The 16,773-nt window shown below is 43.9% G+C and overlaps 1 protein-coding gene across 4 annotated transcripts in view; it reads right to left on the bottom strand.

Annotated features, from left to right (window-relative positions):
- LOC140188100 (transducin-like enhancer protein 4) overlaps positions 1 to 16,773 on the bottom strand; it is a 196,995-nt gene that overhangs the window by 29,610 nt on the left and 150,612 nt on the right. For all 4 annotated transcript variants that reach the window (XM_072244055.1, XM_072244056.1, XM_072244057.1 and 1 more), the window contains 3 exons: positions 13,887 to 13,963; positions 10,518 to 10,767; positions 3,210 to 3,457 (listed from right to left, as the gene is read on the bottom strand). In XM_072244055.1, the coding sequence (XP_072100156.1) occupies positions 3,210 to 3,457; positions 10,518 to 10,767; positions 13,887 to 13,963 (575 nt within the window). The remainder of the gene's footprint in view (positions 1 to 3,209; positions 3,458 to 10,517; positions 10,768 to 13,886; positions 13,964 to 16,773) is intronic.

Below are 16,773 nucleotides of genomic sequence, written 5' to 3'. Positions count from 1 at the left end.
GAGTAGATTTAGAACTTTTTCCCATCGATGCTGCCCGGCTTGCTGAGGTCCTCCAGCATTTGTGTGTGTTGCTTGGATTTCAAACATCTGCAGATTCTCTTTGTGATGTAATACTGAGGCTTTATAAGGCATTGGTCAGAACACATTTGCTTTCGAGCCTCATATCTAAGAAGTGATGTGCTGGCAGAAGAGGGGATTTCTCTATTCCATTAAACCTTATTGAGAAGCTTAACTAACTTGGAGAAAGGGAATAAGGCCAAAAATATTGTCTGAATCCAATCAGGATCACAGTTTCTCTTGTCATAATAAATAAGGAAGAGGAAAATATCCTTTTATACAATAAACAGGAAATCTAATTTTCTGCACAACTTACAATGCTTGGCACCTCTATTACATTTCTATTTCTTTAAATACATATAACACCAGTTTACAAATTTTATAACAGTGGCATAAAAGAAGTTGAGGTTTATAAAATGTTAAATAGGCAATCATTTCCTACGTTTATATTTGTTGTCAACTAATGATTTGGAGCTGAGACAGATCGTATGACTAACAACAAACAGAAAACAAAAGTAAATATACTCAAAGGGTAATTTGATTTACAGCCCAAAGTAAACATACTAGAACAACAAATCATAAACAGAAGAGATTCGGCAAATGCTGGAAATCCAGAACAACCCATGCTAAGCGCTGCAGGACCTCAGCAGGTCAGGCAGCATCCATGAAGGACTGGGGCCCTTCATCAAGACTGGAAAGGAAGGGGGCTGAAGTCAGATTAAGAAGGTGGGGGAGGGGAAGGAGAATAAATTGGCAGGTGATAGGCGAAACGACATGAGCGGGAAGGGGGTTGGGTGGGAGAGTGGGGGGTGGGATGAAGTAAGAAGCTGGGAGGTGTTAGGTGGAAGAGATAAGGGGCCGAAGAAGGAATCTATTAGGAGAGGACATGACAGTAAGTGGAGGATATACACAATAATGTGCATATAGCCACCTTAGACATTGATAGCAGTGTGGAGAAGCTTGATTGACAAGGGGATTATCCAGTTATCTGTAAGTGCACTGTATGCATCCTTTAGAATTACCTGCAACACACATCAAAGTTGCTGGTAAACGCAGCAGGCCAGGCAGCATCTATTGGAAGAGTTTCAGTCGACGTTTCAGGCCAATACCCTTCATCAGGACTAACTGAAGGAAGAGTTAGTAAGAGATTTGAAAGTGAGAGGGGTAGGGTGAGATCCAAAATGATAGGAGGGGGAGGGATGGAGCCAAGAGCTGGACAGGTGATTGGCAAAGGGGATATGAGAGGATCATGGGACAGGAGGTCCGGGGAGAAAGACGGGGGGGGGGGGGGGGGAAACAGAGGATGGGCAAGGGGTATAGTCAGAGGGACAGAGGGAGAAAAAGGAGAGTGAGAGAAAGAATGTATGTATAAAAATAAATAACGGATGGGGTACTAGGGGGAGGTGGGGCACTAGCAGAAGTTAGAGAAGTCAATGTTCATGCCATCAGGTTGGAGGCTACCCAGATGGAATATAAGATGTTGTTCCTCCAACCTGAGTGTGGCTTCATCTTTACAGTAGAGGAGGCCGTGGATGGACATGTCAGAATGGGAATGGGATGTGGCATTAAAATGTGTGGCCACTGGGAGATCCTGCTTTCTCTGACGGACAGAGCGTAGGTGTTCAGCAAAGCGGTCTCCCAGTCTGCATCGGGTCTCGCCAATATATAGAAGGCCACATCGGGAGCACCGGACGCAGTATATCACCCCAGCCAACTCACAGGTGAAGTGTCGCCTCACCTGGAAGGACTGTCTGGGGCCCTGAATGGTGGTAAGGGAGGAAGTGTAGGGGCAGGTGTAGCACTTGTTCCGCTTACTGAAACGTCGACTGAAACTCTTCCAATAGATGCTGCCTGGCCTGTTGCGTTTACCAGCAACTTTGATGCCTGTTGCTTGAATTTCCAGCATCTGCAGAATTCCTGTTGTTACTTTAGAATTACCTGTCAGTTTTTTTTTGTGAAAGTCAAAGTTTGTAATATAATGTAGCACAAAGCTTGAAGTAAGAGGGGGAGGAAAACACTATTGATTAGACAATGCCAAGCTTGACTGTCAATTCTTTTCCTCTCCAGCAAGAACGTGCCTCCGAAGTGGTCAGCTTGGCCATTTTATAAAACCTACCCAGACAGCATCCATCAGAATAGGAGAAGTGAGTGAGTATGTGAATATCATGAGAGGGGTCAGGCAAGGTTGTGTCTTTTCGCAGACTTATTCAACCAGTATAGTGAAAATATCTTGAAAAGTATTAAAGACATCAAAGGATTCACAATTGGAGGCCATAATGTAAATAACATCAGATATGCTGATGACATCGTACTAATAGCTGACTCAGAAACAAAACTTCAAGAACTACTCACTATACTGGCAGCAGAAAGTAATCACAGAGGCCTCTCAATCAACGCCAAGACGACAGAAAGCATGGTCATCTCCAGAAAGACAAACATCCCACAATGTGTGATCAAGATCGGCAATACAAACATCAAACAAGTCAACAAATTCAGATATTTTGGCAGCCTAATAACAAGTGATGGTAGGTGCAACACAGATATCAAATACAGAATAGCAATGGTGAAAGAAGTTTTCCAAAAAATGAAGACCACATTAACAGACAGAAAGGTGAACACGTGCACTAAAAACAGAATACTGCAGTGCTACATTTATTCTATCCTGTTTTATGGAAGTGAATGCTGGACCATTTCCCCAGCAATGGAAAAGAGACTAGAAGCAGCTGAATTATGGTTCTACAGGAGAATGTTAAAAATATCATGGACCACACACACATCAAATGAAGAAGTTCTCAGAAGAGCCCAAGCAGTTCGATCACTCATACCAACAATAAGAGAAAGACAACTCAGAATCCTAGGACACATCATGCGGAAAGATGAACTAGAAAAACTCATACTCTGGAAAGATCGAGGGGAGCAAACCTTGAGGAAGACCTCGGCTTATGTACATCAAAAGCCTAGCCAGGTGGCTACACATTGAGGAAATGGAAGTCATCCAAAGAACAAGGGATAGATCTATATGGAAAACCATGGTCACCAACGTCCACATCGGATATGGTACCTAGACAGACAGACAGACACACAGACCCACGGAAGAACATGGCTTCCCTCCTCATTACCTGTGCCCAGTTCCAATTTTCCATCTTACTCACCTAATGAGCGTTTCGTTATGCAAGTCCCAGACAAAAATGCTTCCATCGCTGCAGCAAGAGAAACAAACTTTAGCATCTGGGCTGATGGCCAGCGCGTAGCAAGCGGGAGCGGATGAGGTTAGCTCAGCTTTGATTCGTGGGCTTGGAGCTGCGAGATCCCAGATGGAAATGTTGTTAGCTTCTCCGCCCACGATCAGACTGCGGCCATCTGGGAAAAGTTTACACGTGCGGATGTAGTTCTCCCTGTTCTGGAAAAAGATCACATTCAGCAAATCAGTAACTGCCAGAGGGCAGAACAATGCATTCTACTACAGAAAGCTAACAGGCTTAAAAAATACTCTGAAGTGCCTTGTATCTAACATGGATGTTGGAATAATCTCCAAAGACGGAAAATTAGATGGATACTAGGGTGTGGAGTAATACACACAAAATGCTGGAGGAACTCAGCAGATCAGGCAGCAACACACACACAAAACACTCCTGAAGAGTCCTGAAGAAGGGTCTTGGGCTGAAACATCGACTGCTTATTCTTTTCCATAGATGCTGCCTGGCCTGCTGAGTTCCTTGTGCATGCGTTGCTTGGATTTCCAGCGTCTGCAGATTTCCTTTTGTTTTGTGTGTGTTGCTTTGGATTTCCAGCTGCAGGCTTGCTCGTGTCTGAGATCAGGCAGAACCTATGAAGAGGAATAAGGAGCCGGTTTTTCAGGCTGAGACCCTTTCCTCAGCATATCACTCCGAGTCAGACTCTTTTAGAGTCATAGTTGAGGTTATTATTTTTCCTTAAAGTAACATACTCGTCAGACTCTTTTGTCAGTTCATAACAGATGACAGGATTTTGTGAATCCAAAACACTCTGACTTGGATCAGATGCCTACGAAAGGGCTGACATCCTGATGAAGGATCTCGGCCCAAAACGTCAGCTCCTTATTCCTCTCCATCGATGCTGCCTGACCTGCTGAGTTCCACCAGCATTTTCTGTGTGTTACTCTGGATTTCTACCATATGCAAGATATCTTGCGTTTGCTGTGGATTCATGTCCCACTCACCATGAGCACCAAATCCATGCTGAGAACTACAAAATCATTAAGGGTATTATGACTCAAACAATACAGCTCTCCCTGCCTTCACAGGTAGACACAGAAGATCCCATGCCTGTGACTGAGAAGGGAAATTCTTCCTGGTATCTTGGCCAATTCTTCAATTAATATCATTAAAGTAATTAGCTGGTCATTATCACACAGCTTTTACATAGAACTTGCAGTATGTAAATTTAGCTGTCAGATATCCTACACTAACATACTCTGCATTCTGTATAGTTCACATGGCAGCGCGACAAGAGTAGCTGCTGCCATAGAACTAGCGATCAGGGCTCAATTCCCACCGCGGTCTGAAAGGAGTTTGTACGTTCACCCCAGGACTAAGTGGGGCTCCTCTGGGTTAGTGTGGGTTATGCTACACTAGTGCCAGAAACATGGCCACACTTGTGAGGTTGCATGTTGGATGTTGACGCACCATTGACGCAGCCATTGAAATGCAGATGCAAGCGACATATTTCGCTCTATGTTTTGATGCACAAACAAAGCTAATCTTTTTCTTTATCCTGTATGGCAAAATCTGTCTGGATGGCATGGAGAACAAGCAGTTTTCACTGTATTTTTACATGTGCTGGGATAATGAAGCATTTCAATGGCTACAGGATTTGTCACTTGACACAGCTACATTGATGTCCTCCTGATCAGTTGGCCTCATTCTACCCTCCATAAACTTGAAATCATCCTCTAATAAGATTCCTGTGCCACTGAGCCACTATCTTCATCCAACCCCCACGTTTAATTCTCCACTTGTGTCTCTGTCAGGCAACACTACAGTTTGAACTTTCCACCTTCGTTTTCCTTAGGTCCACAAACTCCAGATAGAGATCCACTGTTATTTTCCCCTTCCCACCCTCAGTAGATGACAGAAATTTAAATATCAAAGATTCAGTTTGAAAACTTATGACTGAAAAAAAGCATTTGTCCTAGAGATGTAGGTTTTCTTTTATATTCCAAAAAAATAGTATGCAGACCCCTTTAAATATGACCTACTGGTCAGATTTGGACATCTTGCTCTCAGTCCCCAAAGCAGGTCAAAGCTGACAAACAATTATTGTTGGAATCATGCCAGCAGCCAGCTCCAGCATGGGACTGGTTAGTCCTGTGGCAGCAGAGGAGTCTAAAATTAGACCAGAGTGTGAATTACAATCAGCACTTCGATCAGTCTATTCACTGCCCCTCCTTCCTCTCCACAACAGATGTTGCCTTGTGTTCACTGCACGGATCAAAGCCAATAGATTTGCACTGAACTCCAGTTAGCCCAGCTCAAAGCAAAACATTTGGGAGGACTGGATCATTTGCCAAAACAGCAAATACCTAAATAAATTGTACTTTGGAGCCCAGATTTCCTTTACCAATACTCAAGTGATTAACAGATTGGGCTGGCTGCCAAAAGCCGATGGCATTTATCAGGTGCGGTAATAGCTACTGATAGCTTTTGAAGGCAGGCGCGGGGAATGAAGAGGAATCAGCCACTCTATAACAATGCAATTAAACATGACAGTATATCAAGTTCAAGCAGTTAGAAGCAACACATTCACTTGTATCAGTTTTAACTCCTTTGTGACAGCTACTGATTGCCAGGAAATCTCGCCCTTGTAGATGAGGCCATTTACTGCTTTAAAAGCTTAGATTTAAAGTCCCGAGTTTCCTTCTCACCCCCCACCCACTCGAGCTACTTTCCCGTCCCTCCTGAAAACCAAAGAACTAATAACCCTTAACATCGGAAGTCAATAGGAATCAAACCCACTGTCAATGTGTGCGTGCGGCATAGCTAATAAAATCATGGAGTTACAGGAAAATACAGTACAGAAACAGGACTTTCAGCCCATCTAGTCCATGCTGAACTATTTAAACTGTCTATTCCCATTGATCTGCACCGGGACCATAGCCCACAATGCCCCTACCATCCATGTACCTATCTAAACTTCTCTTAAACATTGAAATTGGGCTTGTGTGCAACACTTGTGATGGCAGCCCGTTCCACACTTTCACAACGCTCTGAGTGAAGAAGCTTCCCTTCAGTTCCACTTAATCTTTTCATCTTTCACCCTTAACCCATGACCTCTAGTTGTAGTCCCACCCAACCACAGTGGAAGAAGCCTGCTTGCATTTACCCGATCTATATCCTCATAATTTGGTACATCTCTATCAAATCTCATCTCAACATTCTATGTTCCAAGGAATAAAATACAAGTCTATTCAATCTTTCCTTATAACTCAGGTCCTCCAGACCTGGCATCTAATACATGCAGAAACTACTCCCTGACCTGAGGAGGACAAAGTCTGCTAGAAGGCCCCACAATGAGGGCAGAATCCACAGATTTCATGGTCTGCAGGTTCAATTACTTTCTAGTAAATTAACCAACAAGCACATCCTTCAACAGAGATTGCCCATGGTACTTATATTGTATACACTCAGTGACCACTTTATTAGGTACAAGAGTGGAACGCAAATGGTCTTCTGTTGCTGCTATTGTAATGTGTAGTTATTTGAGTTACTGTTGCCTTCCTCTCAGCTTGAACCAGTCTGGCCATTCTCCTCTGACCTCTCTCAGTAACAAGGTATTTTTGTCCACAGAACTGTTGCTCACTGGATGTTTTTTGTTCTTCAGACCATTCTCTGTAAATTCTACAGCAGGGGTCGGCAACCTTTTTGCCTCTGTGGGCCAGGTCACGTATTAACGAGCGGACGGTGGGCCAGATAAATGCCATAAAAAAACTTGAAATATGGGAATTATCTATTTAAATACATCCAGTTATGTTTTGCTTCGAATTAATGAATAACACATGCTAGAAAATCATTTGTGCTTAAGGTTGCCTACCCCTGTTCTAGAGACTGTTGTACCTGAAAATCCCAGGAGATCAGCTGTTTTCTGAGATACTCAAATCACCCCATCTGGCACTAACAATCATTCCACAGTCAAAGTCACTTAGATCACAATACTTCCCCATTCTGATGTTTGGTCTGAACAACAAATGAACCTCTTGATCATGTCTGCATACTTTTATGCATTGAGTTGCTGCCACATGATTGGCTGATTAGATATTTGCATTAACAAGCAGGTGTACAGGTGTCTCTAGTAATGTGGCGATTGAGTGCACATTTGACATAGAAATAACTTCAAAAAGAACAGATCCATGTTCAGTAATTAATCAATAACTTAGAGCTACAACTGGTTAGTGTGTTTTGTACCTTACACTGGACACCATCAGTTTTATTATCATTAACATAATCCTGCATCTAGATGTGTGTGTGTGTATACCTTTGCACAGTACTGTATTTGTCAATGTGGAGCGGAGAACAAGTTTGTAAATCTGGCAGGAGCAAAGGATGCTGAGAAAGGTGAGGGTGGAGTACTACTGGAGGATTGTGGGACAGGTGGCAGAGAAGGAGTGCCATGGCCGGGAGAGGCACGGGTGCAGACACACCCAGTCCTGAGATACCAGACAATGTCATTTGATTCCAGACAACTGGTTTATTGATCATCACAGAATGTCTCCGTCTCCCTTTTTCCAACCATGGTTGCCCTCTCCCTGACCCCTTCCCACTCTCAGTCCACAATAAAGAACCATATCGGAATCTGGGTTATCATCACTCACATATGTCATCAAATCTGATTTTTTTTTTGTGGCAGCTCTACAGCGCAATGCATAAAATTACTACAGTACTACGCTAAAGCTTAGGCACACTCGATATATACAGGAGATGTGCCTAAGACTTTTGCACAGTACTGTATGCCATGAAATTTGTTGGGTGCAGTACAGAGCAACCAGTTAAAAGAGGAATGGGCGAGGTTATGTTCATGGACCTTTCAGAAATCTGATGACACAGGGGAAGAAGCTATTCCTTAAATATCAAGACACAAGCTATCCAATACTTTGCCATTTTGACTCCTTATCTTTTAGTTCAAGGTAGTTGCTGCAAGCTAACAGTTCCACAAGCCCAAGTGTTGGAGCTGAGGTCTATTCACTCCTCAGCGTCACCCATTCAATTTGCCTTTTTCAAGAAGCTACCAGACAGTGGGAGAGTGCCCCACACACAAACTACTAGGGGAACTCTGCAAGTCAGACAGAATCTATGGAGAGGAATAAAATAGTCAATGTTTCAGGACGAGTTCCTTCATCAGGCCTCATGATCAGTCCTGATGAAAGTTCTTAGCTTGAAATGTCGACTGTTTATTCCTCTCCAGAGGTGTTACCTGACTTGCTGAATTTCTCCAGCATTTTGTGCGTGTTGGACTGAATTTCCAGCATATACAGAATCTCTTGTGTTACTGGAAGAGTGCGAGGCTTGGCTGACTTTTTTTGCTCCTGGCTTCACTGAGGAGCCCTGGATGATGATCTGAAGCAATGAAGATCACAAGGACGGTGTGTCGATACCTTCCAGTTCGACAACACAGACAGCGTGTTGAGAAGTGATATTTGTTCCTCAGATGACTCAGTTTACGTCGAGCTCAAAGACTTCTTTGTACTGTCCTGGCCCAAGGACAGCTAACCAACACCAGCCGCGTTCAGGGTGGCACAGTGGCACAGCTAGCAGAGCTGGCACCTCACATCTTCAGTGTCACAGGTTCAATCCTGACCTCAGATGCAGTCCATATGGACTTCGAGCATTCTCCGGATGTGCTGGTTTTCTTCCACACCCCAAAGGTATTCAGACTGGCAGGTTTACTAACCACTGAACATTCCTCAGTTTGTACGATTAATCAGTAGAATGTGGGGTTGGAATTCAAAATGGGGTTAAGATAGGTCGGTGGTTAATGGTCAGTGCAGACTCAGGTGGGCAGGCGTAGGCAAGTGCACTTTGGTAGAAGGAATAAAGGCATCGACTATTTTCTAAATGCGAAACAAAATCAGAGACCGGAACAGGATTTCCAAAAGGTTACCTTGGGATTTGGTGGTAAGGAAGGCAAATGCAATGTCAACATTCATTTCCAGAGGACTAGATTATAAGACCATAAGACAAAGGAGCAGAAGTCGGCCATTTGGCCCATCAAGTCTGCTCTGCCATTTTACCATGAGCTGATCTATTCTCCCATTTAGTTCCACTCCCCCGCCTTCTCACCATAACCTTTGATGCCCTGACTACTCAGATACCTATCAATCTCTGCCTTAAATACACCCAATGACTTGGCCTCCACTGCTGCCCGTGGCAACAAATTCCATAGATTCATCACCCTCTGGCTAAAATTATACAAGCAAGGACATAATGCTGAGGCTTTATAAGGCATTGACCAGACCGCATTTGGAGTATTGTGAACAGTTTTGGGCCCCAAATCTAAGAAAGGGCAAAATGGCATTGGAGAGGACCCAGAGGATATGAGAAGCATTTCATGGCTCTGGGCTGTATTCACTAGAGTTTAAAACAATGACAGGGGATCAAATTGAAACCTACCTATTACTGAAAGGTCTAGATAGACTTTGTGAGGAGGTTTCCATAGTGCGAGAGTCTAGGACCTGAAGGAACTCCCTCAGAATAGAAGGACATCCCTTTAGAACAGAGATGAGGAGGAATTTCTTTAGCCAGAGGATGGCAAACCTGTGGAATTCGTTGCCACGGACAGCTGTGGAGGCCAAGTCACTAGGTATATTTAAATTGGAGGTTGATAGGCTCTTGTTTAGTAAAAGTGTCAAAGGTTACACAGAGAAGACAAGAGAATAGAGTTGAGAACAAAAATCAATCAGCACTGAACAAATGGTGGAGCAGACTCGATGGACCGAATGGCTTAATTCTGCTCTGACGTCTTACAGGGCAAAGGACCCATTCCTGCGTTACATTATTTAGTCAACCTTCCCACACCAAGAGAGAGAAGGCAGTGGAGAAACACAGCAGAGTACCACTTGAAGTGAGCTCACGAATATAAATAACATCCAGTTCACTCACTCATTCGCAAGCCAGATGAGGCAAGATGTGTTTACCATATAGGTCAAGAAAACTCTTCTTCAAACAGAACGCAACCTCTTCAGAGCCTCGAATGCATTTTAAATGGGCTGGTTCCAAAAGCAGCCTCTAAGCAAGAATCCTCCACAAACAAACTGTTAGGAGTCTTCTGGGATATCCTGTGCAAATAACCTAAATAAACCTGCCCTGCTTGAGTAAAGCTTACGTGGACAAGGGCATGACTTCATCCCTGCAACGTGCTCTCTCAGGAGTTGCTGTGTGACCCCAGGCAAGGTTTAAAAACGAGAAAAACAAACAAGCATGCCGCTTTACCAGACAATCCAGCTGAGAGACAGGGCTTCTGTTTCCTGGCTGGCTGATATCCCACACTTTCACACAGCCCTTTCCTCCCGTGTACACGTGCTTGGTGAAGTTACTGATGGCCACGGCGCACACCACCTCTCCGTGGGGAAGGTTGTTGATCTGTCGAGCGTGTCGAGGTATGCCTGTGCCTGTAAGGGCATCAGTCGGGAAAGCCACGGGCTGCATCTGTCTGTCAGCTCCAACGTGGAATGAATAGGCACTGTGAAAGGAATGGGGTGGGGATTGGACAGAAAGTTGGTCATTAGACATGGGAAGCGATATCAAGTTCAGCAAGACATCCAGTACACCAGAATTCAACAGATCTCGTCTCAAGCAACCCACTCTACTAATTCTTTCCCTTGTCAGAAGCTCTCCCATTGACTCTTGAATCTGCCCCATTAAAGTGATCCACTATCACTGACCTGGAATGTCAGCTAAGGTCAGTGGCAACTGAACTTTCTGAACAGCCATTTATTTACCTATTGCTCCTCTCGCTCCCATACATAGGAACTCTTCAGTGATGACTTAGTGTTTCAACTAGAAGGTTCCTGGATTTCAGAGGTTTGGGGTCAAATGAGAGAGCAGGCAAACTATGCAAAGTAGGCACAGAGCATGATGGGAGTATGGGTGTATAGTACAGCACTGTGGGAAATGCAGTTTTCCCACGTTTACTCATCTTTCAGCTTCAAAATCTGATAATGCGCAGGCACTTGAAGCAAGGCTCACAGAAGCACTGGAGCAAAAGCAGACAAGAAGAATTCTTTTACAGAAGGGCACTGGTCTGGGGGAACAGGATGAAAAATTCGACATCAGAGTTGTGGTCCATGTAGGTACCAATGATATGGGTAGGACGAGTGACAAGGTTCTACATAGGAAGTTCAGAGAGTTGGGTGCTACGTTACAGGGCAGGACCTCCAGGGTTGTGATCTCAGGATTGCTACACATGCCATGTGCTAGTGAGGCTAGAACTAGGAAGATTATACAGTTTAATATGTGGCTATGGAGTTGGTTTATGAGGGAGGGCACGAGAGTTTTTGATCATTGGTCTCTCTTCCAGGGAAGGTGGAACCTGTACAGAAGGGACCACTTGCACCTGAACTGGAGGGGGACTAATATCCTAGCGGGAAGGTTTGTAAATGCAGCGTGGTGGGGTTTAGGGTAGAGTTGCAGGGAGATGGGAACCAGAGTGCCAAAGCAGTTAGCGGACAAGTTGTGGAGATAGATGTTGGTAAAACCTCAGACAGTTAACAATCAATAGGTTGAGCATGGTGCGACAAAAACGGATAGGGTGAATACAGGACTGAAGGTGTTGCATCTGAATGCGCCTGGTACATGGGATAAGGTAGATGAACTTGCAGCATAGTTGCAGGTTGGCAGTTATGATATTATAAGCATCACTGAATCATGGCTATGCAACCTGATGGTTCTGGGCCTGTATTCACTAGAATTCAGAAGAATAAAGTCTTTATGTATACATAAGGCAGAGGTTGATAGATTCGGATTGGTCAGGGTACGAAGGGATGCGGGGAGAAGGCAGGAGATTGGGGCTGAGAGGAAAACGGGATCAGCCATAATAAAATGGCGGAGCAGGCCCGATGGGCCAAATGGCCTAATTCTGCCCCTATATCTTATGGCCTTATAGAAGCACACACTCACACCCATTGTTGTGGCTCTGGTCTGACGCCCATGAAGTTTCATGCCTAGATAAACATTCCAAATATGATGTTGACAATTTTCAATATACAAGATCTCTTATTGATCATACTTGGAATCATGTGATCAGTTCCATGACCTGCACCTTGGTTAGGATACATTGGCCTTGAAAATTCAAAATTGAATGGCACCCCAAAAGATTATGATACACAGGAAGATGACCCAAACTCAGGATGAAGCTTATGGAATTTCCAAAATTTAAGAGTGATCTGCTCAAAATCCTGAATGGCTGCTGTTAGGGTATAAAGAAGCTATCACAACTAGTAACCCATCCTCACCTGGATCTACCAATCACCTGTCGCACTCCTTCTTGGTCATCTCCCATCTGCTCTTTCAGCCCAGGTTAAAGGTCTTGACTCAAACCGTCAACTGTCTATTTCCCCCGATACATGCTGCCTGTCCCACCGAGTTCCTTCTGCAGAGTTTGTTCTTCTTTGCTCCAGATTCCAGCATCTGCAACCCATGTCCTTAGTCATACTTTTCGTCAGCTCCATAGCTTGTCTCACTCTTGCCAGGCTTCATAATTGCTCTATATAGCATTCTCACCGTCATCTGCAATGCCAGAACCTCAATTCCTCCAGTCACTGGTGACCAGTGACACAAGCTGTCCTATTTACACCACTCCACCCCACTCTCCTTCTCCACAACTCAGGTGTGTCCACCTGTGACGAAGGACCAAGAACTAGAAGATACAGTAGGCAAATAAACCAAAAGTGACACAGGCAGAAGTTTTTTTTTAAGTTAGCTTAGGATCTTGAATTCACTGCAAGGGGTGTTCGGGGCACAGATTCAAATGGTATTTAAAAGGGATCTGGACAAGTATACAGAAGGAAAGAACTTGCCAGATTTTTGGGGCAAGTTGGGAAGTGGTTGCTCTTACAGATTTCTGCAATTCTAATCCCTAAACAAACCTACCTAAATACCCTGCCAGTGTAACAAAAAATAAAGATTTTTATTATTAATGACATTGTGATTTTAGAGACTAGGCAGATATAAGTTGGCCAATTCAATACACAAGGGAAAACAGATGCTGGAATCTGGAGCAACACAACAAAAGTTGCAGAAACTCAACAAATTAAACAGCATCAATGGTGGAAAATGGACAGTTTGGCCAATCCTGTTGAAGGATCCTGAGCTGAAGCATCATCTGGCCATTTACCTCTATAGATGCAGCTTGACCCGCTGAGTTTTTCCAGCTTTGTGCGTGTTACAGGAGTTTTATTTATTCTTTTATATTCTGAGATATAATGCACAACAGGCCCTTTCAGCCATGCTGGCCAGCAACCCACCAGTTTAACACCAGCTTAATCACAGGACAATTTACAATCATCTACTAACTGGAACATATTTGGACGGTGGGAGGAAACCAGAGCATCTGGAGGTTTCCACGCGGTCACTGGGAAACATACGAATTCCTCCTCAGATGGCACTGGAATTGAACTCCAAACTCCGATGCCCCAAGCTGTAAAGGCGTCCCACTAAGGCTAGACCCATGGAAACTAATGCTTATTCCCATGTGAAAGCAAGCCGTACATACAGTTACAGTTCATGCAAGATGCCACACAGCACACCATCACAAAACAATACCTCTGAGCCACGTTCTACTTCAGTTCCCACAGTACTTACGGCTTTCCTGCAGTGGCTGCTGACAGACTCCCAGGAAGGCCTGGGCCTCGCTTGTGAGTGTGATGTTCAAAACCAGCCTAGACAGACCCAAAAACAGGGTTAAGAAAGGAGATGAATAGCATTTCTAGAAATTCCTTACGGACAAAAGTGATGAAAACATTTGATGTCAGTCCTGCCCTCCTCATTCTTTCTACTGGTTTTATTTATTTAATTTTATTTAGAGATACAGCACGAAACAGGCCCTTCCAGCCCAACGAGCTGCACCGCCCAACAACCAATCTAGTCCAATCTAGTCAATTTACAATGACCAATTGACCTACTATGTCTTTGGACTGTGGGAGGAGGAAATCGGAGCACACCCAGAAGAAATCCACAAGGTCACGAGAAAAACGGACAAAGTCTTTAGAGATGGTGCCGGAATTGAACTCTGACGCCCTGAGCTTAATGGCGTCGCGCTAACTCTTACACCACCGTGGTGCATGTCAGTGCCCGCTTAACTTAACCTTTCACCTTGCATCCTCTGTAATCCTGGAATTGGAATGATTGTGGCACAGAAGTTCATTCAAGCCTTCAATATTTTGCTCCTTGTAGAGCAACAGATTCAGTCCTATTCCCCCCCCCCCCACCTGCACACAAAGCACAGCTGATGTTTCGGGTTCAGGATTCCTGTGGAAGGGTCTCAGCCCGAAACGTCGACTGTACTCTTTTCTATCGATGCTGCCTGGCCTTCTGAGTTCCTCCAGCATTTTGTGTGCATTGCTTAGATTTCCAGCATCTGCAGATTTCCTCCTGTTTATGACTCACAAGATAACTTACTATATATTTCATCACCAAAGCCCTTCCTCTCCTTTACTATCCACCATGTTCTATGGCTTACTAACCTACTCTAGTTCCTATTCTGTCATTCTGTCACCAAGCTTCATCAACATTCTCAAATCTCTCCAGGTCCACCTCTATAATCTCACCGCTTCACAACCCTCTGAGGCCTCCCCTTTGCATTGCAATTCTTTATAACCTTGTCATTGGGTCTGGAGACTTGCGTGCCTCAATGACTCGAAGAGCTATCTTGGCTAGAGTGAGGGCCTTGTGCATTGGCTTCTTGGTAGGGTCACCCATACCAAACAGGTCAAAGGTTAGAGGCCAACCTAAGTGTGGTCCACCTGTCCTCCAGGTTCGGGGATTTCAGCTCAGGGCTAACAACCCTGCCTGGTGAAATAAAACCGTTATGGAAAAAGCAATGAAGAATCCTTCTACATCTGAGTGCAACAGTACTCCCCAGTTTTCAGTGGGACTTGCATGAATGACAGTAGTGAAAACCGAGAGGAAGCTCTGAATACTGCCAGAGATGGAGTATCTTCACAGCTGCCCTAAATGCCAGTGGCGTAATGGGCACTCAGTCATTGTATCATCATTGTATTTTCATTGGCTTTCTGGATCCAGGTCCCAAACTTCACCCTCTAATTTTTCTAACCTTTGCTCCTAATATCAGGTTTTTGTTGTTTTGTTGTATTACTAAATTTATTGTTTTGTGCTTGGTACAAAGTGTAGCATTCTAATATTATCTGCCATCCCCATTACTTTTATTTGATGAAGCTCGCGATGCATCCTCAGATATTTGGCCACTGTGAAGATGCTATATATATAAATGCAATTTATCACTGTGGCAGTGATAAGTTATGATTCAAAACACTTTTCCAGGTTCTGAACTGTGTCTTACAGACCAGTTGTTTATTTAAAACCTGACAGGAAAAGAACAAAAGGGCACAGCTTACCACTTAGATGAGCGTGACTCAAAGTTACCTTAAGTCTCCTTAGGGATTGAGCTCTGCTGTAAGCCTCAACTATTAATTGCTCAGCAACTGGAACACTGTCAGATCTGGATTTGAGAAATGAGAACTTGCCTTTTCTTTCAAGGCAGACCAAGGCACAGGGGAAATAGCTATGGTCAAGAGGCTAAGGTTCACAGTTCAATATTTAATATGCACCCTCCCCCACACTCCTCCATGTACCTGTGTTTCTAGATTTTCCATAAAAGGAAAGAACTGAGCCTATAATCCTCAAGGCTGCTGTAATAAGACTCCCAATAACTAACAACTCAATGGGAAAACATTTCAGGCACACTCACAGTAGCAGCAAGTCATTTTTATGCATCTAATGTTGATCTCTTACACCACCAGGATTCAGAAAACATATAAATCAAAGTTATTCATTAAATTTACTGGGCTGTTCTTTGGCCCCAAGTGCCAGAGGACCAGAGAGTAAAAGAGCTTTGTATTTGAAATGAATTGATAATCCCCCCAAGAGCCCACTAACTGGTTGGGAATACAAGAAAAACACTAATGAAGAGAAGGCCAGGTACCTGAACTTTTTATTCCATTTTAAACCGAGGTGCAGAGCACAGAACTACAGCAAGTTTAAAGCCTGGCTCCTCTAAAATTAGTATAATGTTTGGCAGTACCAAGAGATCTTGGAGTTTGTGATTTAAGGGAAATCTCTAATATGCTGTGAGGATCATGTTGAGCTCCACACAGGTCTGCCTTATCCAGTTCTACAGGTCTACAGTAATTCAAATTCATATATTGCTCCTGGCTGGGATTAAAACCCAGTGCCAAAAAAAGAGTGAGGAATGTTTTGAATCCCATCATTCTAGAGTATATCCACCTGGGTTGTCTTGCATTGACAACTATCCCAAGCAGGAAGTCATAAATATTCCTTATTCCCATCCACAGAAACTTTAGAACATAGAACAGTACAGCCCCTTCAGCTCAGTGTTGTACCGACCATTTAACCTACTCCAAAAACAATCTAACCCTTCTCTACTGCATAGTTCTCCATTGTTTCTTTCATCCAAGTGTTTATCTAAGAGTCTTTTAAATGTCCGTAAAGC

Source organism: Mobula birostris, chromosome 26, assembly GCF_030028105.1.
Source record: "Mobula birostris isolate sMobBir1 chromosome 26, sMobBir1.hap1, whole genome shotgun sequence".
Taxonomy (NCBI): domain Eukaryota; kingdom Metazoa; phylum Chordata; class Chondrichthyes; order Myliobatiformes; family Myliobatidae; genus Mobula; species Mobula birostris.
Note: the sequence above shows the minus strand (reverse complement) of the source record. Positions and strands in the feature narration are given on the sequence as shown.